General features: G+C 47.9%; 1 protein-coding gene across 1 annotated transcript in view; it reads right to left on the reverse strand.

Annotated features, from left to right (window-relative positions):
* dis3 (DIS3 exosome endoribonuclease and 3'-5' exoribonuclease) overlaps positions 1-25,877 on the reverse strand; it is a 64,559-nt gene that overhangs the window by 26,873 nt on the left and 11,809 nt on the right. The window contains exons 4-9 of the mRNA XM_072476130.1: positions 14,120-14,193; positions 12,577-12,744; positions 11,280-11,438; positions 10,524-10,637; positions 10,271-10,408; positions 5,215-5,361 (exon numbers count right to left, since the gene is read on the reverse strand). Coding sequence (XP_072332231.1) covers positions 5,215-5,361; positions 10,271-10,408; positions 10,524-10,637; positions 11,280-11,438; positions 12,577-12,744; positions 14,120-14,193 — 800 coding nt within the window. The remainder of the gene's footprint in view (positions 1-5,214; positions 5,362-10,270; positions 10,409-10,523; positions 10,638-11,279; positions 11,439-12,576; positions 12,745-14,119; positions 14,194-25,877) is intronic.

A 25,877-nucleotide genomic window follows, 5' to 3' on the forward strand; every position in this document is an offset into this window, starting at 1 on the left:
GTTAAAACGGCTCAGTTAGCAGCCGCAGTAAAATTGGGCACCAGAAAGAAACAGAGCAAGGCTTGTTTCGACAAGACAGTGCATGCGACTGAGTACGATATCGGACAGCAAGTGATGCTTTCTGTATATAACCCCAGCACATTCCTGTCACCTAAATACTCGGGTCCGTATTCCATTGCGGATAAAGTAAGCCCTTCCGTTTACAAAATAAAGTACCCCAATGGTAAGACTGCCTGGTTTCATATAAACCAGCTGAAGGCTTATGGAACACAGTCGAACCACGCCATGCTTGACGCAGCACACCACACCCCGCCCACAGCCAACGTAACCCTACCAACCCCCACCACGTCCAGCCCAGCCACGGACTCGACCTCAAATCCACCCCTGAAATATACACTCCGCCCCGGAACGCCCACAGACTGCAGCAGCAGAGACAGCGACTGTGACTCGGACATTAGCCACAGCGTGCCTCCCTACTATCCCCATGCAACCGGACCCACACCCAGCGACTCCGACTACGATCCAAGTGATCCCTTCCTGATCACTTTTCTGAACAAACCCCACCACCGACCACCGAACTACACTGACGACCTCGATTTTGTCCCCACACAACTAGACACCAATTATTGGCACCGTGACAACTCATACCGACTCGTCCGCAACGACGAGAGCAACCCCAACTCACGCCATGCAGCCCTTTCAGCCCTAATCCACTCCAGAGATTGGCACCCGGGAGAAGAGGACGACCTTGGGTCTGACTCCCAAACCGGTAACCCCTTTGCGACCCTGTTCGCAACCGAGAACTAAGGTGTCCAGATGATGTTTTAAAAGGAACCGCTTGGGAAAAGTGTTGTCCTTTCTGATGGAACCTGCAGAATGTTTTATGTTGTTTGTAAGTTGGTTAAATGTTGTTTGTCCAACAGGAGAATTTTTTTCTCAGTGCCAGACGCCGATTCACCTGAAACCTCTGAGCACTTGCCCACAGAGACTCACCAGGGCCAGACACTAGTTCAGCGGAACTAGCCCGTCTGCAGAGACTGGTTAAGAGACCCACCGTTGCCACACGCTTGTTCAGAGGAACTAGCTTTTCAGCTGACACTTGTTCGGGTATCAGACGCCCGATCATAACTGCCCTTCTGGTTCGTAGGATAGAACCACTACGGCAGCCCCACCACGAGGACTACATTTTTGCCCGTTCTTGTCGGTTGCTCAGGCAGTGGAGAAACGGCTTGAGACCCACCCTGCCTGGGGACCCCCCCCCCGCTGGTCAACTACGCTCGGGTAGGAGAGATACGGCATTGGTAGCCGTCCTACCCGGGGACTCCATCCATCTCTTACCCGTCGCGGCCGATACACACCTCATTTTGACATTTTCATTTCAAAAAGTTTTGTTTATTTAGGTAACCTTTAGGTTGCCGGCCATCTGTTATTTACATCCTGGAACATTTGGATGGTAAATCAGCATTGGTTCATTATTGGGAAGTGTGCTGTGTCCTAAAATTTGTTTTTTGAAAAAGAAAATGAGGGAGTCACACATAGTGACCAATTATAAAGGGAATAATTGGCACCAAAGGACAGACACACTAGCATACCGGATATTAAACAAAGATAGTTACAGATACTATGCTTGTTTCTACAGAACTACAGAAGCTCCAGGACCGGAGAAAATAAAGAAAGAAAAGGAAAGAGAACAGCCATGAGGACTTCCTTCATGTGGATCAACATAATGTTGATGAACATTTGGTTGTGCATGGACGCGAACCCCATGACTTCAAACCCCCCAGCCGTTAATGTTTCACTGCCCAGTCACCAGCGACACTACATCATCCTGGTGTGCCAGGTTCATAACTTGAACATCCCTGTCCTACTTGATCGAAACACTGTTAGCGTTGGCGATACTCTGCTGTGTAGTGCAGACTATGCGCCTACGGAAATGGAGAAGGAGAGCCTACCGCGCTCGAACCCCGGTATATAGGATCAGATCGCCTATGTTCGGTTACGACCAGACCCCCAAATCTATTATAAAATAATAAAGTGCATCCACTTGCGTTTATTGTTGTTGTAAATAAAGAGATGTAAAAACTTTTTCATGAGCAAAAATTGTATGATCCTGAGCTTGACTGCCAAGCCAGGAAAGACTGTATGAAATGCTATGACTTTGTTGTATGAGTGAGGATGGTAGGATAATGGAATGTTTAAGCGAGTGTAGTATATTAAGGATAAATTAGAGGTTCCAAGTTTATGGTTTTGTAATGCATGTCCCTGTCTGACATAGCGTCCTTAGAATTGTTAATTCAAATTTTTGCGCATAGCTATGGTCAGTGCAGAGGCCATATAGGACGTGTGTGTCCCCCCCCCCCGGGTCAGGGAATGGAAAGTAACAATAATGATGTGATCCTTCACGCTTCGCGTTAGGATCACAAGGAGGGAATGTAGCTGGTTAAAATGGCTAACTCCCAATTAGAATGGCCAAACCCCGATTTAAAATGGCAAACGGAAGAGGCAAAATCAGCCAACGTGACTCAAACAGACAGCTGCAGGTAAAACAGTGTGTTCGCCTCTGGGGAGGCCAGACAGAATCGATACCTGCAGCCATCAACATAACAACACACCAGCCATCTGAATACTAATTAGCAGTCCCCGGGAACAATATGCTACAAATTAGACAAACAAAGCCAACCCAGACTTTTCGGCGCCAACAGGAGCTTACACAAAGAGAAGTTAATGACCACCTCGAAACCGCCCATCGATCAAGGAATCGCTCCAGCATTGGAGAATATCGAACCAAGTGATTGGGACCAAGTCCAATCACTTGGAACCAGGTACAAGGTCCGCCCCGAAAGGCGGGAAGCCTCTGGGGACTATAAGAGTAGGGGCCAAGTTCAAATCGACCCTTCTCCACCCCTTCTACTCCTCTCTCCACCCTTCGAGACCCTTCTGCTGACCTTCTACAACAGCCGCGAGAACCGTATGTCTTACTCCAACGCTCGCTACGAGATAGGCACTCCTGACTATCGACCTGTACCCGCTTTGAATCCCGCAGGCTCAGAACCCATACGAAAGGCCATTAGTTTCCCTGACCTGGTGGGCCATTTCCAAAGTTAAGTATTGGCCTGTTAGTTGTAGGATGTAGCTTAGAAGTAGAATATATGTATAAGTATTGATTACTGTATATAATAAACGTGCGTTGATTTAACTCTTACTAAGCGATGTGTTGGATTATTGATCACTACTCGGACTTGAACCATGTGGCGTTATCAGAAAGGTAGCTGGCGACTCAAGAGCAAAGGTGACAGAATTAGAGCAAATAAACTAAGGCTAAAACGAGCAACATTTTGGCGACATCCTGACGGGACCTGATCTTGAAGTGGAAAACCACTCCGGGAGACAAGAGCAATTAAACTAAGGCTAAAACGACCAACAATGTAATGATCTAGGAGATGAAAAGTGGTGGACTTCCTCAGACAGGTACCTGGATCAGGGGGTCAATGTGAAGGCAGTTACCTCCTGCATCCATCAAGTTCAATTATAAGGGGCACGATCTAACGAAATGGGAACAGAGTCCCATTGCGAGCGCATTTAGCCGTGTGTTTCCTGGCGCTCGCAGTGCCGAGAAACACACTATCTAATGCGACTCCGGTTAGATATGGGGCCTCTGCGGGGAACACGCAGTAGAGGCCGCACTTAGTCCCATTTCCTGCACTGAGGAGCCCCGCCTGCTGGAACTCCTCAGTGCAGGGAGAGATCGGGACGCCATTTTTAAATGCCGACCCGATCTCTCGACCCTCCAATGCAACCCCCGAGCCCCTCCAAAGCCCCAACTCATCTATAAGGGGGTCACCTCACGTGCACATGGCATCCCCGGGCCCGATCCCAGTCAGTAAAATAAAATGCCAGCTTTATTGTCCACAGTTTTGGTCCCCTTATCCAAGGAAGAATATACTTGCCAGTGGGAATCAAAAAGGTTTGGCAGATTAATCCCAGGAGCGGTGGGATTCTTTTATGAGAAGAGATTCTGAAGACTGGGTGTATGTTCCCCAGAGTTTCAAAGAATGAAGGGTAACTTCATTGAAACTTGCAAAATTCTTTCAAGGCATGGCACGGTAGATGTAGATAGGATATTTCCCCTGACTGGTGAACCTAAAACCACAGCAGTGGGCTGGGGAGCATCTGCAGCGGGACCTTCCAGAATCAGTGTTCTGGAAGGGTCCATCTACCAGCCTCAAAATGTTGGACATTCACCTTCATTCTCAGGAGGTCCATCTTCCTGCCTCAGACTGCTGCTGGGGATTCAACTTCATTTTTATGAGGTCCACCTTCTCTCTTCAACAGTGGGTCAGCGATGTTGGGCGTCTTTGCAATATAGCACCCAGGCAAAACAGCAGATTATGCGCCATCTAGGCCTGTCCCGCCACGTAATACAGCAGAAAACAACCGGGTGCATAATTAATTAGGTCAGGCACCGGATGATTTGGTGTGTTTTCTGACCAGCCTCCACAGCGAGAAACACTCTGCCTTCTCGCTGCACCATGAGAACGAGTCTCAAAATAGGAAAATTCCACCCTAAGTGAATGTCAGTGCCGCCTTGATGGGCTGAATGGCATGTGCCTGCACCTATGGCCCGACGTTCCTAACCTTGAAGAAGTTGCCAGCTTCCGTTCAGCTTGGGCAACCTGACGGAAAACAGTTAAAAGTCAAACGCTGCTTGAGAATGAGGCTTGCAGTGTCATTATCAAATTTAAAGCGACAACCTGTCTCCTTGACTCAGGATGGCTATTCACCCACCTTCCAGCTTCAGCTAAAGCCAGCAATGGCCTGGCCTGTGTCGGGAAACAGATTTTTCTTACTTTAACACATTACCTGATGCAAATTTGCCCATTTTTATCAGCTAAAAATTTCCCAAGCTCCTGACTTTCAAATACATTCATTAGAAAATTGCATGAGGCATTAAAATGTAATGACTATGTGTCATATTCCAAGTTTTGCTGGCCTGTGCCTTAGTCCAACAATCACAACTATGAAAGTATTTTAAACTAGCTAAAATGCAAAGAAATATTCCTACTCCTTTATCTGAATTTGTACTCAGTCGGGTTAATGTCTGACCTGCGGCTTAGTTTTCCGAAAGTATAAAAGTACAGCAATGTATGAAAATTGCAGTTTCCTGCACTTAAACATCCACTCAAGACTGATTGAATAGTTTGATATTTACTATACCTGTTCTGTGATTATCCATGGCATCTTGGGCAGAAAACTAAGAACAGCCTGTGAGAAAGGCTGATGAGGAACGTCATGCTCCAGCAGAAGTACTTCAGTTTCTGTTTCTTTATCTCCAGCGTTTCCAAGACTTCTGACAAAGTGGCCCTGAAAAATCCAAATGTAACATATTCATTTCTGGTTATTTTGTTGCCTATTTTCCCCTTTCTTTCCTAAGATCATTGAGTGAGCCTAGTTGGGCTATGATTCCAACAACACCAACTCCTCTTCAGTAGACCACTCAAGCAGCTATTCCATAGGAATATGTTCAATAGCAAGCATCAGTAATCTAGTCACCTGGGAGGGGATACTGCAGCAAAATCTTATGTCCTTACACAATAACCTCGCCAAATGTACTTTCAACAGGGAGTCACTGGACAGGTGCAGCAATGTTGGGTGAATTTCCCATTCCTGTCCAGGGATGCTAAGGCCAACATTAACATCCATGGTGAGAACAGTGTGGACTGGAATCAAATGCAAGATCATCTGGTGTGAATGGCTCAGCTGGCTAGCACTTTTCATCAAATAAACCATTTTGAAGATGGTCAATTCACATACGGATCATACAACTTGAAATTACCTGTTTGAACATTTGCTTTCACAGTTAGGGAAATAACCAAATATACAAATAGCCTTAAATATACAGTTTATGGATGTTGGATATTATTAAAAAATCTGAAATAAAGATTTAATCTTGCATTACAGAATTTTGCGATATAGCTATATCCCCAGTGAAGAATATTTTATTACCATTAGAGGCATGGTTTTATGCTTTATCTGATGCAAAACTAAAAGAGGAAGGGAATACAACAACAGTTGTTGTATTTCAGTTCTCTCTCCCTCACCGAATCAGGTGGAGAATCACACGTTGGCCCACAATCGGGATTGGTGCCGGGTGTCAGACAAGAATGAAGATTTTGACCAGAGAGCTGCCTGAAATCACCATGTCAAGAGTGCCCTTCATGTTTCCCAGGCTAGAAGGGGCAGTCCAGCAAAGAGACTCCCATCCCAGGGGAGAGTCCAGAGGTCAACCCTTTGACCCCAGCCCGAGCCCACCCAAACCTCAGGACCCTTGGGGGACCCTCCCTCTTTAGCCTGACAGCAGCAGAGTGGCACTTGAGCACTGAACTTACATCCTTGAACCCCCCCCCGCACCGGTCCACCGTGCCCAGCCAGGGAGCAGTGCGCCGTTGCTACTGCCTGCGTGTTGTGGGGGCTTTATTTTTGTGGTGGGGGGGAAAATGATGCACCTCTTTGCTGAGGGGTTGGGGATACTCTTCTTGTCAGTGGGAGCGTCACAATTTCCATTGTGTGGGGAGACGGGGGGCCTGCATGTGGATGCTGGAAACGGTGCAAAATCGGTGAAGGCAAGCTGGACGGCGCACTTCACGAAATGCATATTTTCAAATACTAAAGCACCTGAGAGATGCTCGTAACACCAGTGGGAAACACTCTGCTGCTGGCGAGAGCATTTAGTCTGAAAATAGGAGCTCACAACGTCCATCATTTATTTACAATAATAGCCAACTGATAGCTACAAGGTGCTTACAAGATTGGAGCTAGTTTTCAATTTCATATATAGCTCCTGCCATGGCACATTTTCAAACTGGAAATACCAAAATGATTTTGGAGCAAAAAAAAAAAGGTAATCTTGAAATAATTGCCAAAATAAGATAAGAGGAGACATCCAAAGTGAAGACTACTGCTCAAAAGTACTTCACAAAATGGCTAATTAGCTTGCTTTTGTCTCCCTTGTAAACTGTCTTGCAAGTGAATCACAGGTCTGGAATTTACATTGAGAATAAAACCGAGGCTAACAGAATTAATCAGTTTATGGAGTAAATGAGACAGCAATGCTCAGAGTGTACACCCATACAATAAAATGCAGAAATCTGGGGCAAGATTCTCTGACCCCCGTGGCGTGTTTCTCGGTGGCGGGAAGCGGCCTGTCATTGACCGTCGACGGGATCATATGGTCTCTCCGCTGTTCATAGGATTTCCCACTGAATTCACCTCACGCTGCTGGGAAAACTGCAGCGGGGGTTCGCCATTGGAAGATTCTGCCAGCGTGAACAGCCATAACATTTTGCCCCTGCTATCCAGGTTACATTGCTCTTCAATAGGCTGCACAATAACAGTATCTCCCTCATAGGCTCAGCATTAAAATCCATATACGGGTGTGAAATCAGGGTATTTGCCAATAAACACACAGGAAAATGTTATGGCTGATGCATTTTTCTCAGCCTAATGTTAAAATTACTGTCACATGACCCCACTAGCACCAAAAATATAATTTAACTGTTGTGGAGTCCCATCCCTTTAGAATTTAATTAGTGCTGAAGAATTATTTTTTTTCTTAAATGTTTTGCTTTATTATCCCATCTTTTTCCCTCTCTTTATTTCACTTTCTGTAGATGGTTTAATTCAAATTCCTAAATTAAACTGTATGTCTCATTGAGGGTTCTTCAATTTGATTGGCTCAAGAGTCACACTGTTTCATGCCCAACTCACAGACATCACAGATCCCCTGTAGAGGACAGAATACTGGATCGGATGCCCAATGAGAGTGGGCCGCCACTGAAAGGCATGCAACAACTTTGTAGAGTAGCTGCCCACATTGCAACAGCGCTCGCCATTCACTTTGCTGCTGACCAAAAAACCCACGACATAGTTTCAACTGGTTTCAGACAGAAATCCTGGGCGGGATTTTCCCATCTGACGGCAGAGTGTTGACGCCGTCGTAAAAACTGGAGAATTTAACGACGGCGTCATCGGACCACTAAGTGTAGTGATCCTCTGCCCTACAGGGGGCCGGCACGGCACTGGAGCGACCCACGCCGCTCCAGATGCTGATACCGGCGTCAAATGGGCGCCATGGGTCTGGCCATGCGGGCTGCAACCGGCGCAAATGCGCGGTAGCTTCCTTCTCCCCGCCGGCCCCGACGCAACACGGTGTAGGGCTACAGGGACCGGCATGGAGCAAAAGAGGCCCCCACCAGGAGAGGCTGGCCCGCCGATCGATAGGCCACGATCGTGGGCCAGGCCACGGTGGAGGCCGCCCCCGACAGGATGGACGCCGAGGTCCCGCCGGGTAAGACCAGATGTAAACGGCGCCGGCGGGACTCGGGCTTTTTTGGGCGGCCACTCGGCCCATCCCGGGTGGAGAATCGCCAGGGGGGGGGGGGGGGGGTCGCTTTACCAGCGCCGCGCCGGCGCGCAATGGCGCCGATTCTCCGGTCACCAGAGAATCGGCAGACCAGCGTCAGGGGGCGGCGCGCGAATTACGCCCAGCAATTCTCTGAACTGGCGTGGCCTGAGAGAATCCCACCCCCTATCTATGCACTGTTTTTTAAACCAAGTTGCACATTCATTCTTTTCTACTATTATATCCAAATCAACTCAAATTCATTTGTTGAAAATTAGGTGGAAAAAGAGCATACTCTAGACCTTCTACAATCAAATTGATTTTCCAAGATTTGGAGGGAAAAAGTTAATGAATTATGTATATTGGCTATATTTACTAACAGAATACAGCACAGGGACAGGCCCTTTGGCCCTCCAAACCTGCGCCGATCACTATCTAGACCAACCACCTGTATCTTTCTATACCCAGTCTGTTCATGTGCCTATCCAGATACGTCTTAAAGGTCGCTAACGTATCTGCCTCAACCACCTCACTTGGCAGTACATTCCAGGCCACCACCACCCTCTCTGTAAAAACCGTCCCCCGCACATCTCCACTGAACCTTTCCCCCCTCACGTTGAACCAGTGCCCACTGGTAATTGTCATTTCCGCCATGGGAAAATGCCTCCAGCTGTTCACCCTATCTATACCTCTAATAATTTTATACACTTCTATCAGGTCGTCTCTAAGCCCCCGTCTCTTTAGAGAGAACAATCCCAGTTTATTCAATCTCTCCTCATAGCTAATACCCCCCATACCAGGCAACATCCTGATAAACCTTTTCTGCACTCTCTCCAAAACCTCCACGTCCTTCTGGTAGTGCGGTGCTCAGAATTGGACACAGTATTCCAAATGTGGCCTAATCAACGTTCTATATAATTGTAACATAATTTTCGAGCTTTTATACTCGATACCCCGTCCTATGAAGGAAAGCATGCCATATGCTTTCCTTACCACCATTTCCACCTGTGCAGACACTTTTAAGGATCTGTGAACCTGCACACCCAGATCTCTCTGTGTCTCTATCTCCTGATGGTTCTGCCATTTATTTTATAGCTCCCACCTGAGTTGGATCTACCAAAATGCATCATCTCGCATTTGTCCGGTTAAACTCCATCTGCCATTTATCTGCCCAATTTTACAGCCTATCTATATCCTGTGATTCTCTGACAATCTTCATCACTATCCGCAACTCCTGCAATCTTCGTATCTTCCACAATCTTGCTAATCAGAGCCACTACATTTTCTTCCAAGTCATTTATATATATTACAAAGTGCAGAGGTCCCAGAACTGATCCCTGAGGAATACCATTAGTTACAGACCTCCATTCGGAAAAACACCCTTCCACTGCTACCCTCTGTCTTCTATGGCCAAGCCAGTTGTGGATCCATCCAGCTAGTTCACCCCTGACCCCATGTGATCTTATCTTTTGCACCAGGCTGCCATGAGGGACCTTATCAAATGCTTTACTAAAGTCCATGTCGACAACATCCACAGCCCTTCCCAAGTCAATCATTTTTGGTACCGCCTCAAAAAATTCAATTAGAAATTGTTTTAATAAACTTGCAATGGTTACACCGTAGCTGCTGATCCTTTACTGAAGAAGCCATCGGGTACCAATAACTGTTAGTTGTCTTTAATAGCTTTTGCAAGCAGGAAATTTTTTTAAAACGAAAATAGAAACTAGTATAGACTTTACTTAAAATGACAGATGCCCTTCAAAGATTTACAAACTGTCCGAGTTTGCTTTTCAAGTTTTGTGTTGTCTGAATACTTTTTCTTGTGATGTTTCCTAGGCAAATTAAACAAGCATGTTTAACGGACATACTCACATTGGGATAGCGAGAATTTCTGGGCCAACCATCAATTACAACAATTATTCTCTGGTTCTCAAGTGCAGAGGACTGTCGCGTTTCTATTCGAATCCTCGGAATCCTGCGGTCTGCTGGTGTGAACAAGTGTCTCGTTGACTTGAAATGCAGATAAAAATACAGGTACCGGTAGTGCAAATACAAATTTCCATTTAATAATCATTTATTATATTATTTAACGGAAAGTGATATCACTTTCCAATCATATGCTTACCTCTTTAATTTGTGACTTTGAAATCATGCCACAATACGACCTCCAGTTTCTTTTAATTATTCCAACTACTTTACCAGTTGGCTTTGAATTTTTTTTGGCTCTAATGTTCTTCAGCTTAAAGAGATCATTTTAAAAAGAGCATGTTGTCAACTTTTATGAATGCATTCTTGATCTGAACAGCTTGATAACAGTTCAATGAAATGTCTCAATTATAAATCTTTTTATACATAACCATTGTTAATGCAGAAAAACTTGCTTTTTTTCTTCATTTTAAGTATACAAAAGCATGTCACTTGCATTCTATAAAGAGCCTTTACATAAATAATGTACAGAAGTCAGGTAGCAAGAGACAAATTATGAGTATTTATATCAGATCTCACTCAATAGATATCAGATGCCAACTGGTTTGTAGGTAATGGCAACTGCAAGCCAAAAAGATCCTGCAGTCATGTTCTTCCATACTTCTCTCCTTAATATTGTACCTATAAAATCACTCCTTTGACACATTAAAGGTGTAGTGTTACTACTCTCCCCCCCAATCACCTTTTAACCTGTCCCAAATATGTAGCAGCCAGCAAGATAATTGTTGCAATTCCTACGGAGATCAAGTCTATTTATTTTACTTACAAATACTGGAATGGAGAGCTTGACAAAAATAATTTATTTTTATTGCTATGGTATCCATTTTCCAGCCTACAGGGTTCTATTAATGAATATTTATGAAAACATTGTGCGTGCACGGTATTAATCTCTTACAAGATCTTCTTTTTCATCCTCTTCATCAGACTCAACATGGCCTTCATCTTGAAGTACAACAGCTGATGGTGTCACCCACTTCTCTTTGGGAAGCAATTCCACTGCCACCACATCTTCATGTACAGCTCGATTGAGATTCTTCAGCCCTTGTACAAGGACCTGTAAAATTACAAAAATAAATTCAAACTTAATTTGTATTATCAAGCCTCTGAAAACGATTTTGTGATTCCCAATTAATTAATGGAGGACAAAAAAATGCAGTACTTAGAGAAAGGAAACATGTAAAGCATTATGCACCTATTTAATGTTATTGCGTTACTCATCCACTGTATCCACTCTAGTCCAGAATTCTTGGGACCAAACATTTCTGGATTTTGGAAAAAAATAATTGGGTACTCGTATAAATTGTTCTGTCCTTTGAAATTTGACATTCTTGCCTCTGGCCTGATGAATGAAGGATGAAAAGCTTTGACAGTATGTCTCTTCCTTTCAGCAATACTAAAGTTCTGTATGACCAAGCAACTATATAATTATTTACAAAACTATGGAGATGCCTTCGCAAGGTCTAAAGGATCGAGCATTTCATAACATTGGCCCACTAAGATCTGCTTTCAATTATCTCTTCCACCCCCAGCAGAGTTTAAACTCTCCTCTCCACAATAAAAACCATGGAATCCACAAATTCAAAACTAACAACCGAGTCCAATTACATTCAAGGTGTTTGTGGAGAATATGTGGCAATAGAGAATATGCTAAAGGATGGAATTCCCCAAGCACAAAATAGGTCCTACATTTAAGAAAAATTGGCACGTTTGAAATGACTGCCATCTACAAGGAGTATATCTACGAGTATATCTATCCATATATGGAATGTACAACTGATTTCTAGCCATGGGTCTTTTAAACAAGATTTTTCAATTCGGATGCTATATAAAAAAAATTCATAAAACAGGCTATGGTAGAATTCAAAAGCTAATTCCTTGGAACTCCTGATGGAAAAAGCTTTTTTTTAAAGTTATTCATCGCCAAAGAGCATCTGTATTGCTCTGATATGAACTTCATCTGCGTCTTGAAATCAATACCGACAATTTATGATGTTGATATTGAAATTGACTAACACTGTGCAAACCCATTTGATGCAAGACCCTCACAGCCAGAAGCACCAGATTTCCACTGCTCAGTTTGGACTTCATTCCAAGGTACCAAGTTTGAAAACCTGGAAATCACCAGATCCCAACCCCTCTCCATCCCCAATAGCCAAACATCCACTCCACTTTTCTAAAAACACCAAAATTACCTCTTTGTTTTCTCCTTCCTCCCCATGGATCCAGACTGTGGCTTCCCGATAGTTGTCCCTGTTGGCTCGGAAGGTCCCTTGGAAGTAACGATTAGATTTTATACCTTGCTGTACTCTGGACAAAGGCAGATGTTCTGTGAAGATCAGCCTACCATTCTCTATTTCATTCTACAGGGGAACAAAATTTTAATTTTGGTTATATTATGGTTATACCCTGTTAACTGTATTTTAGCAAAACAACTTCAAATTCACCTAGCTGAATAGGAGTATTACATGTTAGATGATAGTTCTTTATTTTTCCAATTAAAAGGCAATTTAGCGTGGCCAATTCACCTACCCTGCACATCTTTGGGTGTGGAGGTGAAACCCACACAGACACGGAGAATGCGCAAATTCCAAATGGACAGTGACCTGGGGCCGGGGTCAAACCCGGGTCCTCGGAGCCATGAGGCAACAGTGCTGACCTTAGTTGATATTACTACCTATTTACTACTGTACGAAAATCTGAGTCTACATCCTTTACTACAGTGCAATACAATGTACCTATTATGACAAACTGTTCTGACAAATTCACATTTGGCAACTTCTTCTAACAGCATAGTTGATATGTATCCCTCAGGCATTCAATCTCCACTAGACCAATACCTTGAAGCAACACCTCGGTGGGAGCATAATAACCACAAAGGCTGCAGCAGGTCAAGGAAAATACCCATCAACATCTTTTCAGGGTATGTAGAGGTGGGCATCAGCTTCGTCCACTTACCCATGTCCAAGAACAATTTTTTTTAAACAAAAATATGAGAACAATTGGATATTATCGAGTTCCTACTTTATTAGCAAGAGCAATTTTCATCAGCAAATCTGTGAAAGTCCCAAACCAAAAACTAAAATCACAGATAGCCATGTTGGATTGTTGATCTTTGTGTTGTTCTAACTTTTTATATTCTTTTCTATATTATTGAATTTATGTAGACAAAGTAACAGCTTCTGTGTCGATTAAATGCAGATTCTATCCTTACATTTCAATCAGCCAATTGTGCATCAATGCAAAATAAGGGATATATTATGGCCATGCACTTAAGACTGTATATCAACTAAGTTTTGTGTTGTGTGAGATCTTGGCAAGATCTTGACAAACAAATTCATAAAAGTCCTCAATTTAATCAGTCATTTGGGCAGCACGGTGGCGCAGTGGTTAGCACTGCTGCATTACGGTACTGAGGACCCAGGTTCAATCCCGGCTCTGGGTCACTGTCCATGTGGAGTTTGCGCATTCTCCCTGTGTCTGCGTGGGTCTCACCCTCACAACCCAGATGTGCAGGGAAGGTGAGTTGGCCACGCTAAATTGCCCCTTAATTGGAAAAAAAATTGGGTACTCTAAATTTATTTTAAAAATCTAATGTAATTTGTAGTAACTGTAAAATTGACACCGTCACTACCATTTTCCTTTGTAAAATATCACAAAAGTAGACAAAATGAAACTTAAGACCCTCTCTAATCCCCCACACCTTGACCCATAGCGAATCTTGAGACGGATACTTACAGATGCATCTGAGGTACAAGCTAACCGATCAACTAGTTCAGGATTTCCAACCAAACTCTTGATATATTCATCACCTAAAAGGAAGGGGTGGGGAAGGATGAAATGGTCAGCACTGGACAGTGTTAAATCATAAATCACTCAGTTAGAGGAATAGAAGACCAATGTAACATGAATGAAAATAACTAAACAAATCAGGCAAGAGCTGTGTTGTAAAGTTGTGGCCTGATGAAACATTTATCTTTCAAACACATATGCTTTATATTAACATTTATTCCAGTAATTCACAAGAATGACTGTTAATCAATACTAACTTTCATATTTTTAGTATCTAACTGAAATTTTGCAATTTGTTTGTTATTGGCTGCAGGGTGTTCTGAAATGTGTTCTGAACTAGTCGACTTTGCTCAAACCATAGGCTCAAAGGTTATTAGTTATTTAAAGCTTATACATTTACCCTTGCTAAATCAATTTCCGCTATTAATGCTTGTCAATTCTTCTTGGATTTCACATCTTAGTGTGTTAAAATTGACTATTGAGATTTGTTTTTTTTAAAAACCATACTCATTTGAAAGATAGGAAGCAGCTCATGTAAATATTTTGGAAATGTATTTTTAGAATGAAAATTGTACAAAAGATAGCAGCAGATGACCCACTGCATAGCTAAATGGAGATCCAAGGATGACAGGCTCCACCTTGTGGTGCTGACAAGATCTTGTTTAGATTTATTAACAATTGTATCAAAGAGCGGATTCTCCCATACTGGGGAGGTTGGGAATGTGGAGTGTTTCCGGCTGCAGGGGCCGGCGGGAAAACATGCCATATTTTCCAGCCCCGACCTCAATTATGAAACCGGGTGTTTAGCACCATATTGTGAGGCAAGGCAGGCCTGTTGCCGCTCAACTTCACTGACCTACCATTGAAGAAATAAGGCAGACCACCTGAAAGTCAAATAGATCTTCAGGAACACTCTGAGGCCAGATGATATACCTCCTGAGAACAAAGACGGATTTCCAGGGACCTACTCAGCCTTCTTAATGACATTGAATCTGGAAGATCCACCTGTAGATGTTCCCCCAACCCACAGCTGTGGTGCTTCGGGCTTCTCTGACTCTATTGCTGGCAGACTCCATTCCAAACTCAGGAAGCAGCCCCAGGCATAGTTTAGATGAGTCCTGACATCTATCTGTAAGCCACATTGTTCCAAACATGTTTTGGAATGGCGTGCGTTCCTGCTGGTGTCGTGAAGAATTGGGCGTGGGTGGAAGATTCTGACTGGGCCTCATCTGCATCCCACTTACAGGATGCATGTTGATTTCAGTATTTTTAGAACCCGTCATAGCAGGCATCAGCAGAAGATCCAGCAGGAAATTCATGCCGGCGTGAAATCGATTTCTGGAACTCCTGCCATATTCTACTCTCATGTCAGTCATCAAACCCACCAGCAGGGGCTAAGGAGAATTCCGTCCAAAGTCTTTTCTTCTTAGGCAGTCCCTCAGAATTGAGGATGACATAATTCCACGCCAGTTCAATGGGTTCTGTCCAATGCATGATCTGCAGACTCTGCCACATGTGGGGGAAATGGTACTTGGAGCAGTGGGAGGTTTATGTGCCCACTCTGACTCCTCAACTTCTCCTTTGCATGCTCCCGACAAGTTTCTCAGTGCCTTCCTGAATGACCCGTCTCCATTTTGGTCAGTCATAAAGCCAGGGTTTCCCATGATTCAGTGGGAATGTTTGACCAGTTCAGGGATGCTTTGGGGACAATCCTAAAGTATTTCCTTTGTCCTCTTGGGAATTTTCTTCCTCAACTGAGTTCAGAGTAGAGATTTGCTTTGGGGGGTCTAGTGTCAGGTATATGAACAACATGCCCTGCTAGCAGAGATGGGTTTGCGTGATTAGCACCTCGCTGCCAGGCATGTTGATTTTGCAGAGGGTGCTGCTAATCCAGCACTTTTCTAGCTACCAGATTTGGAGAATCTTGCAGAGGCTCCACTGGTGGTATTTCTCCAGTGCTTTGACTTGCCTGCAGTAAGTTGATACAGCCACATCAAAATGCCATCTAGTGACACGACAGAGAATCACGATTCGTCAAAGTGGACATTTTTGAAGTTTTTAAATGGGGTGCACACTCCAAATAAGCATTTCTATACAAATTTCACTATGCATTCTTTAAACCTGCTTAAAGCAAATATAACTGGTGACAAACCTGCTTACTTCATAAGTGACTCCAGACACATGGCAACAATAAAAAAAAAACTTTCACATGATCTATATTGCTTACTACAATGGGTTAATTATTACACCTAATCCTTTATTTCATGTTGGTAATGATTCATGCTGGGTCAGAATTGCATGACCAAGAGCCCTATGGATCATTCTTCACATGTGGGTTTATATTCAGCAATGTCAACACATTATTTGATCAGGAGAGTCGATGTCCTGAATATAATGAATTATTTAATACCACACCAATCATCGTAACTGTTCCAGGATATCTAAAACACTGGCATCTACCTCGCAATGTAAAATATTGCACAGTATGCCCTGTTTACAAACAGCAGGATAAATCCAACTTGATCAATTACTCTCCCCCGCTCGTCATTCTACTCTCGCTCATCAACAAAGTGATGGAAGGTGTCATTGACAGTGCTATCAAGTGGCATTTAATCAACAATAACCTATGGGCTAGTTTAGCTCAGTGGGCTAGACAGCTGGTTTGTAATGCTGACCAAGGCCAGCAGCGCGGGTTCAATTCCTGTACCAGTTTACCCGAACAGGCACCAGAATATGGCGACTAGGGGCTTTTCACAGCAACTTCATACTTGTGACAATAAAAGATTATTACTCCATGACTCTTTGTGTTCCACTTGGGCCACTCAGTTCCTGATCTCATTTATAGCCTTATTGCAAACATAGGCAAAAGAGCTGAACTCAAGAGAGGAGGTGAGTGTGACTATCCTTGACTTCAAGACAGTATTTGACCAAGTGTGACATCAAGGAGCCCTAGCAAAACTGATGTCAATGGGCACCGGGGGTAAACCCTCCACAGGCTGGAGTCATACTTAACACAAAGGAAGATGGCTGTGGTTGTTGCTGATCAATCATTTTTTTATTTATTTTTTACAAATAAACAAGAGCTTTATTGGAAAGGTGTTTACTCTACAGGTTGTTAGGATAGACTGCTCGTTTGCCTGTGCAAAGGACTGATGACATCAGCAATTTTTCACGTGATCAGACTCTTAAAGTGACCTTGTTCCAACTAGGAACAAACATGAATACACATCTGGGTAAATAAGTTTCCCTTGAATATTTGTGGGAATTTATTAGTGACTATGGAGGTCTTGTGGTGCAGTGGGTAGCATCCCTGCCTCTGAGCCACAAGCTCCAGGTTGGAGTCCCACCCCAGAATTTGATGGCCAAGGAAGGTACATTCATAACGTGGTCAAACGGGTTGAGTGTCAACCTGCAAATCCTTCCAACACACTAATGGTTGGTGAGTGAGCAGAGTGGCGACTGTCATGCTATAGACTCTGGCGAAAAAATAGCAACCTGTTACAGGAATAACTAGCGAACAATTCTGCCGTAGCGCACCACTAGGTGCGGGAAGAGAATTGGATTAGTGTCTATCTTATTTTTATGGCCCCATCTTTGGATTCTCCACAGGTCAAAGCATCTATTCTATGTCTGCCCTATCACATTCACTTCAGTACCAGTGCACTATAGCAACATGTCAAATCTCCTTCAATTGTACCTTCCAAACCTACAAGGACCGCAGGTACTTGGGAACCCTCCAAATCTAACACCACCCTGACTTAGAAATATATTGTCATTACTTCACTGTCACTGGGTCAGAATCCTGAACCTTCCTCCCTAATAGCACTGTAGATATACCTGCACCACATGGATTGCAGAAGTTCAAGAAGGTGGTTCATCACCAGTGCTCAATTTTTTTTTAAAAAATAATTTTTATTCAAGGTTTTCATAAAATATCAATAACAAAATAAGAAAAAAGAACCCAACAGGGTTAAGTACAAAACACAATCTAAAAAAGCAACCCCCCAAACCCCTCCCCCCGTACATAAATAATAAATTAACATTAACACCCTAACTTAACACAACAGGTGTATACACCCCCTCAGACCGTCCAGTGTAAATAACATAAACAAAAATAAAGTAGACCCCCCCCCCCCCCCCACCCCCGGAGCTGCTGCTGCCATTGACCAATGTCTATCGTTCTGCCAGAAAGTCTAAGAACGGTTGCCACCGTCTAAAGAACCCTTGTACCGAACCTCTCAAGGCAAATTTCACCCTCTCCAATTTAATGAACCCTGCCATATCGCTGATCCAGGATTCCACGCTTGGGGTCCTCGCATCTTTTCACTGAAGGAGAATCCTTCGCCGGGCTACCAGGGATGCAAAGGCCAGAATTCCGGCCTCTTTCGCCTCCTGCACTCCCGGCTCCTCTGCCACCCCAAATATTGCGAGCCCCCAGCCCGGTCTGACCCTGGATCCTACCACCCTCGACACCGTCCTCGCTACGCCCTTCCAAAATTCCTCCAGCGCTGGGCATGCCCAGAACATATGGGTGTGATTTGCTGGACTCCCTGAGCATCTAACACACCTGTCCTCACCCCCAAAGAACCGGCTCATCCTTGTCCCGGTCATGTGTGCCCTGTGCCTTAAACTGTATGAGGTTGAGCCTCGCGCACGAAGAGGAAGAGTCCACCCTCCCTAGGGCATCTGCCCACATCCCCTCTTCGATCTCCTCTCCCAACTCCTCCTCCCACTTACCTTTCAGCTCCTCCTCCCCCCCCACCCCCCCCCCCCACCCCCCACCCCCCCCACCCCCCCCCCCCACCCCCCCCCCACCCCCCCCCCCCCACCCCCCACCCCCCCCCACCCCCCCCCACCACCCCCCCCCCACCCACCCCCCCCCACCCCCCACCCACCCCCCCCACCCCCACCCCCACCCCCCCCACCCCACCCCCACCCCCCCCACCCCCCACCCACCCCCCCCCCACCCCCACCCCCCCCACCCCCCCCCCACCCCACCCCCCCCCACCCCCCCCCCCACCCCCCCCCACCACCCTGTCCTGTACTGTGTGTGGCAGTAGCCACGGGAATTCCACCACCTGCCATCTGGCAAAAGCCCTTACCTGTAAGTACCTGAAGGTGTTCCCCAGGGGGAGCCCGTACTTCTCCTCCAGCTCACCCAAGCTCGCGAACTTCCCATCCATAAACAGGTCCCCCAACCTTCGTATCCCTGCCCTGTGCCACCCCGAAAACCCTCCACCTGTTCTTCCTGGGGCGAACCGGTGGTTCACCCGTAATGGGGAACTTCCCCCAACTTCCCCCCTATGCCGACTTCACTGCCCCCAAATTTTGAGGGCCGCCACCACCACCGGGCTCGTGGTATACCTCCCTGGAGGGAGCGGCAGCGGCGCTGTTGCCAGCGCCCCGAGACTCGTGCCCACACAGGACGCCGTCTCCAGCCTCTTCCATGCAGCCCCCTCACCCTCCATCACCCACCTGCGCACCATCGTCGCATTGGCGACCCAGTAGTACCCACAGAGGTTGGGCAGCGCCAGCCCCCCACATCTCTACTCCGCTCCAGGAACACCCTTCTCACCCTCGGAGTCCCTCGCGCCCACACAAACCCCATTATACTCCTGTTAACCCGCCTGAAAAAAGCCTTCGGGATAAACACGGGGAGGCACTGGAACAGGAACAAAAACCTTGGGAGCACCGTCATTTTGATTGACTGCACCCTACCCGCCAAGGACAGCGGCAACGCGTCCCACCTCTTGAACTCCTCCTCCATTTGCTCCACCAGCCTTGTAAAGTTAAGCCTATGCAGGGCCCCCCAGCTCCTGGCCACCTGGACCCCCAAATATCTGAAGCTCCTCTCCGCCCTTTTTAGTGGGAGCTTGCCAATCCCCCTCTCCTGGTCCCCTAGCTGAACTACGAACAGCTCGCTCTTCCCCATATTGAGCTTGTACCCCGAAAAGTCCCCGAATTCCCTCAGGATCCTCATTACCTCTGGCATTCCTCCCACCGGGTCCGCCACATACAGCAGCAGGTCGTCCGCATAAAGCGACACCCTATGCTCCTCCCCACCCCGCACCAACCCCCTCCAGTTCCTCGACTCTCTCAGTGCCATAGCCAGGGGTTTAATCGCCACTGCGAAGAGCAGGGGGGACAGGGGACACCCCTGTCTCGCCCCTCGGTGCAACCGAAAGTACTCGGACCTCCCCATTTGTGGCCACACTCGCCATTGGGACCTCATACAACAGCCTAACCCACCTGACAAACCCCTCCCCAAACCCGAACCTCTTCAGCACCTCCCACAGGTACCCCCACTCTACCCTATCGAAGGCTTTCTCAGCGTCCATCGCCACCACTATCTTCACCTCCCCCTCCCTCGCCGGCATCATGATAACGTTCAAAAGCCTCCGCACATTCGCGTTCAACTGTCTCCCCTTCACAAACCCTGTCTGGTCTTCATGGATGATCTGCGGCACACAATCCTCAATCCTCGTGGCTAAGACCTTCGCCAGCACCTTGGCATCTACATTTAGCAAGGATATCGGTCTGCAAGACCCACATTGCAGGGGATCCTTGTCCCGCTTCAGGATCAAGGAGATCAGTGCCCGGGACATCGTCGGGGGTAAAGCCCCCCCCTCCCTTGCCTCATTAAAGGTCCTAACTAACAGCGGGCCCAACAGGTCCATATATTTTTTATAGAACTCGACCGGGAAACCGTCCGGCCCCGGTGCCTTCCCCGCCTGCATGCTTCCTATCCCTTTGATCAGCTCCTCCAGCCCAATCGGCGCCCCCTGTCCCGCCACCAGTCTGTCTTCCACCTTTGGAAACCTCAATTGGTCCAGGAAACGGCCCATCCCTCCCTCCTCCCGTCGGGGCTCGGATCGGTACAATTCCTCGTAGAAGTCCCTGAAGACACCATTAATGCCAACCCCACTCCGCACCACGCTCCCTCCCCTGTCCTTAACTCCCCCGATCTCCCTTGCTGCGTCCCGCTTCCGAAGCTGATGCGCCAGCATCCGGCTTGCTTTTTCCCCATACTCGTAGACCGCCCCCTGGGCCTTCCTCCACTGCACCTCCGCCTTCCTGGTGGTCACCAGGTCGAATTCGGCCTGGAGGCTGCGCCTCTTCCTCAACAATCTTTCCTCAGGCTCTTCTGCATACCTATCTACCCTCACCATCTCCCCCACCAGCCTCTCCCTCTCCCCCCCGCTCCCTCCGCTCCTTGTGGACCCTAATGGAGATCAGCTCTCCCCTCACCACCGCCTTCAGTGCCTCCCATACCATCTCCACTCGGACCTCCCCGTTGTCGTTGGTCTCCAAGTACCTCTCTATACTTCCTCGGACCCGCTCGCTCACCTCCTCGTCCGCCAACAGCCCCACCTGCAAGCTCCACAGCGGGCGCTGGTCCCTCTCCTCCCCATCTCCAAATCCACCCAATGCGGGGTGTGGTCCAAAATGGCTATTGCCGAATACTCGGTATCCTCTACTCTCGCTATCAGCGCCCTACTCAAAATGAAAAAGGTCGATTTGAGAATAAGCCTTGTGGACATGTGAGAAGAATGAAAATTCCCTAGCCCCCGGCCTTGCAAATCTCCAAGGGTCCACCCCTCCCATCTGGTCCATAAATCCCCTCAACACTCTAGCCGCCGCCGGCTTCCTACCCGTCCTAGACCTGGAGCGATCCAGTGCCGGATCCAACACCGTGTTAAAGTCTCCCCTATTATCAGGCCCCCCACTTCCAAGTCTGGGATCGGACCTAACATACACCGCATAAAACCCACATCGTCCCAGTTCGGGGCATACACATTGGCCAGTGCCACCCTCTCTCCCTGCAACTTACCACTTACCATTATGTACCTACCGCCATTATCTGCCACAATGCTCGACGCCTCGAACGACACCTTCTTTCCCACCAAGATCGCCACGCCTCGATATTTGGCATCTAGCCCCGAGTGAAACACCTGACCTACCCACCCGTTCCTTACCTGGTCTGCCACCTTCAGGTGTGTCTCCTGAAGCATAACCACATCCGCCTTGAGCCCCTTCAGGTGCGCGAACACGCGAGCCCGCTTAAATGGCCCATTCAGTCCCCTTACATTCCAGGTTATCAGCCGGATCAGGGGGCTACCCGCCCCCTCCGCCCCGGACTAGTCTCCTCGGCCAGCCACGCGCCCGCACCCCCCCCCCGGCCCGTTCCCCACAGCGGCATACCCCCTTCTCGACCCCCCCCCCCCACTCGCTCCAGCTCCTCCTTGACCTCAGCAGCAACTCGATTCTCCCCCCCCCCCCCCCGGGCTAGGACCCATCCTAGCTGGTTTACTCCCCCCATTGCACTTCCGCAAGTCAGCTGACTCCTGCTGACCCCGGCCACTCCCGCCTCCCCTTCGACTCCTCCCATTGTGTGGCACACCCTCCTCTCCCGCTCCCCATCCACAAGCTCTCCCCCTCCGTTCTAAGCGCGGGAAACAATCCTCGCTTCCCCGCCCCCGCCAGTCTTCGGCGCGGGGAAAAAGCCCGCGCACTCCACCTACCAGGCCCTGCCACCAACCAAAACAGTGCCCAACCCGCCCCATCCACCCTCCCCAACCCAAAAGAGAAAAACACAGAGAAAAAGAAACCCAAAACAATGCAAAGGCCCCCCCCACCCCGAACAAAAAATAAGCATAACATATCCACCGCAGTCCCCAGTCGCCCATCACGACCCTCAGTCTGTGTCCAGCTTCTCGGCCTGAACAAAGGCCCACGCCTCCTCCGGAGACTCAAAATAATGGTGCCGGTCCTTGTAGGTAACCCACAGTCGCGCCGGCTGCAACATGCCAAACTTCACCCCCTTCCTGTGCAGCATTGCCTTCGCTCGATTGTACCCGGCCCTCCTCTTCGCCACCTCTGCACTCCAGTCCTGGTATATCCGAACCTCCGCGTTCTCCCACCTGCTGCTCCTCGCCTTCTTGGCCCACCTGAGCACACACTCCCGATCGACGAACGGATGGAACCGCACCAGCACCGCCCGCGGAGGCTCGTTAGCCTTGGGCCTCCTCGCCATCACTCTATGGGCCCCTTCCAGCTCCAGGGGCCCCTGGAAGGACCCCGCTCCCATCAGCGAGTTCAACATGGTGACCACATAGGCCCCCACGTCCGGCCCCTCCAGCCCCTCCGTGAGGCCCAGAATCCGCAGATTCTTCCGTCTCGACCGATTCTCCATCTCCTTGAACCGCTCCTGCCATTTCTTGTGGAGCGCCTCGTGCGCCTCCACCTTTGTGCCAGGCCTAAGATCTCGTCCTCATTGTCAGAGATATTTTGTCGAGCCTCTTGGATCGCCACCCCCTGGGCCGTCTGTGTCTCCAGCAGCTTATCAATAGAAGCCTTAATCGGCTCTCGCAGGTCCGTTTTAATCTCTCTGAGGCAGCGCTGGATATCCTCCTGTTGCTCCTCTGCCCACTGCCTCCACGCTGCCTGGTCTCCGCCCGCCACCATTTTGTCCTTCTCCCCTCCCTTCTTCGGGTCCACCACCACCTTTTCTGTCGCCCCGCTCCTGGTTAAAGCCATATACTGACGGGGAGCTATTATTAACTCCTTCCCACACTGGAAAACGTCGAAAAAGTGCCCTTGGGGGCCCTGAAAAGAGCCCAAAAGTCTGTTTTTGCGGGAGCCGCCGAATGTGCGACTTAGCTCTGCATAGCCGCAACCGGAAGTCTCGAGAGGGAATCCTTTTGGCAGTGTTCGCTTCACCAATCTGCCCCAAAAAGTCTGTGGAAACTCCTGAAAAAGGTCTGAGAGTCCGTTCCAGGCGGGAGCTGCCGAATGCGCGACCTACTCCTCCATGGCCGCCACCAAAAGCCTCAGCCCCGCTTCTTCAATGGCCTTGGTAGATCTTTTCACAGTTGTTCCCTCTGCTGCTAGAATTCACCTTTAATAAAGGCCCTCAAGTCAGCTTGCAGCCTTTAAGCTTGCCCTTCCCCCGCCTGCATGCTGGAAAAGGTCCCTCTCTCCCCTGCAGATCCAGCCAAATCTTTTACTGTTTCTGCCGGGTCTGGTAACCAAGAGACATACCATTCCTGGGGGACACTGTCGGGGGAATGTTGCAGTTGTCTTCCCACACCGGGAAATGTCAAACAAATGCCGTTGGGGGTCCTGTAAAGAGCCCAAAAGTCCGTTCCAAGCGGGAGCTACCGAACATGCGACCTAGCTCTGCATAGTCTCAGCCGGAAGTCTCTTTGCTGATCAATCATTTCAGCACCAGGTCATCCATCACTGCAGGAATTCCTCGAAGTAAAGTCCTCGGCCCAATCATCTTCAGCTGCAATGACCTTCCCTACACCACAAGGTCAGAAATGAGGATGCTTGCAAATGATTGCACAATGTTCAGCACCATTCATGGTTCCTCAGGTGTTGAAACAGTTCATGTCCATATGCAGCAAGACTTATACAATATTCAGGTTTGGCCTAATTAGTAACAAGTAGCATTTGTGTCACACTAGTGCCAGGCAATGACCATCTCCAACAGAGAAAATCCAACAATCACCCCATGACATTCAATGGTATTACCACAGCTGAATCCCTGACCATAAACATCCTGGGGATTTACCACGGACTAGAAACTGATCTGGAAGACTTCCGGGTGCGGCGATGACCAGCTAAGTCGCACGTTTCGGCAGCTCCCGGTGGAACGGACTTTTGGGCTCTTAATAGGAGCCCCATCGGCAATTTTAACGGCAAATAACACTGTGCGGTAATCCAGAAGGGAATCCCCCCTGGACACGGATGGAAAAAAGAGGAAAGTAGCCGGATTGCGGTGGATCCTCAAGAGCAGCGGCCAAGAAGGCAGGCACAAAGCAAGATGGCGTCGAAGGGAGGCAGTTTAATATGGGGCCCTGACCAACAAGAGTTCCTGCGGCGTTGCGCAGATGAACTCAAAAAGGAGATGAAGAAGGAGCTGTTGGCCCCGATATTACAAGCGATTGAGGGGCTAAAGGAGGAGCAAAAGACCCAGGAACAGGAGCTTCGGGTCGTGAAGGCAAAGGCTGCTGAAAATGAGGACGACATACAGGGCCTGGTGGTGAAAACGGAGATCCACGAGGCACAACACAAAAGATGTGTGGAAAGGCTGGAGGTGCTGGAGAACAAAGCGAGGAGGAAGAACTTAAGGATTCTTGGTCTTCCCGAAGGTGCAGAAGGGGCGGACGTCGGGGCATATGTGAGCACGATGCTGCATTCGTTAATGGGATCGGAGGCCCCGACAGGTCCGCTGGAGGTGGAGGGTGCCTATCGGGTTATGGCGCGAAGACCGAGGGCTGGAGAAATTCCTCGAGCAATAGTTGTGAGATTTCTCCGATACAAGGACAGACAGATGGTCCTCAGATGGGCCAAGAAAACTCGGAACAGTAGATGGGAGAATGCGGTGATCAGCGTGTATCAAGATTGGAGTGCGGAGGTGGCGAGAAGAAGGGCAAGCTTTAATCGGGCCAAGGCGGTGTTGCATAAAAGGAAGGTCAAATTCGGAATGTTGCAACCGGCAAGACTGTGGGTCACACATCTAGGGAAACACCACTATTTCGAAACGGCAGACGAGGCGTGGACATTTATTGTCGAGGAGAAGCTGGAGTGAGCGGGCCAGAAAAAGAACGTTTGGGACAAAAGTGGGGGGGGGTGAATTTGTGGGATGAAGGGGGGAAAAGGGGGAAGAGAGGACTTCCCAGATTGTTAAACCTGCGAC

Source organism: Scyliorhinus torazame, chromosome 15 (genome assembly GCF_047496885.1).
Source record: "Scyliorhinus torazame isolate Kashiwa2021f chromosome 15, sScyTor2.1, whole genome shotgun sequence".
NCBI lineage: Eukaryota > Metazoa > Chordata > Chondrichthyes > Carcharhiniformes > Scyliorhinidae > Scyliorhinus > Scyliorhinus torazame.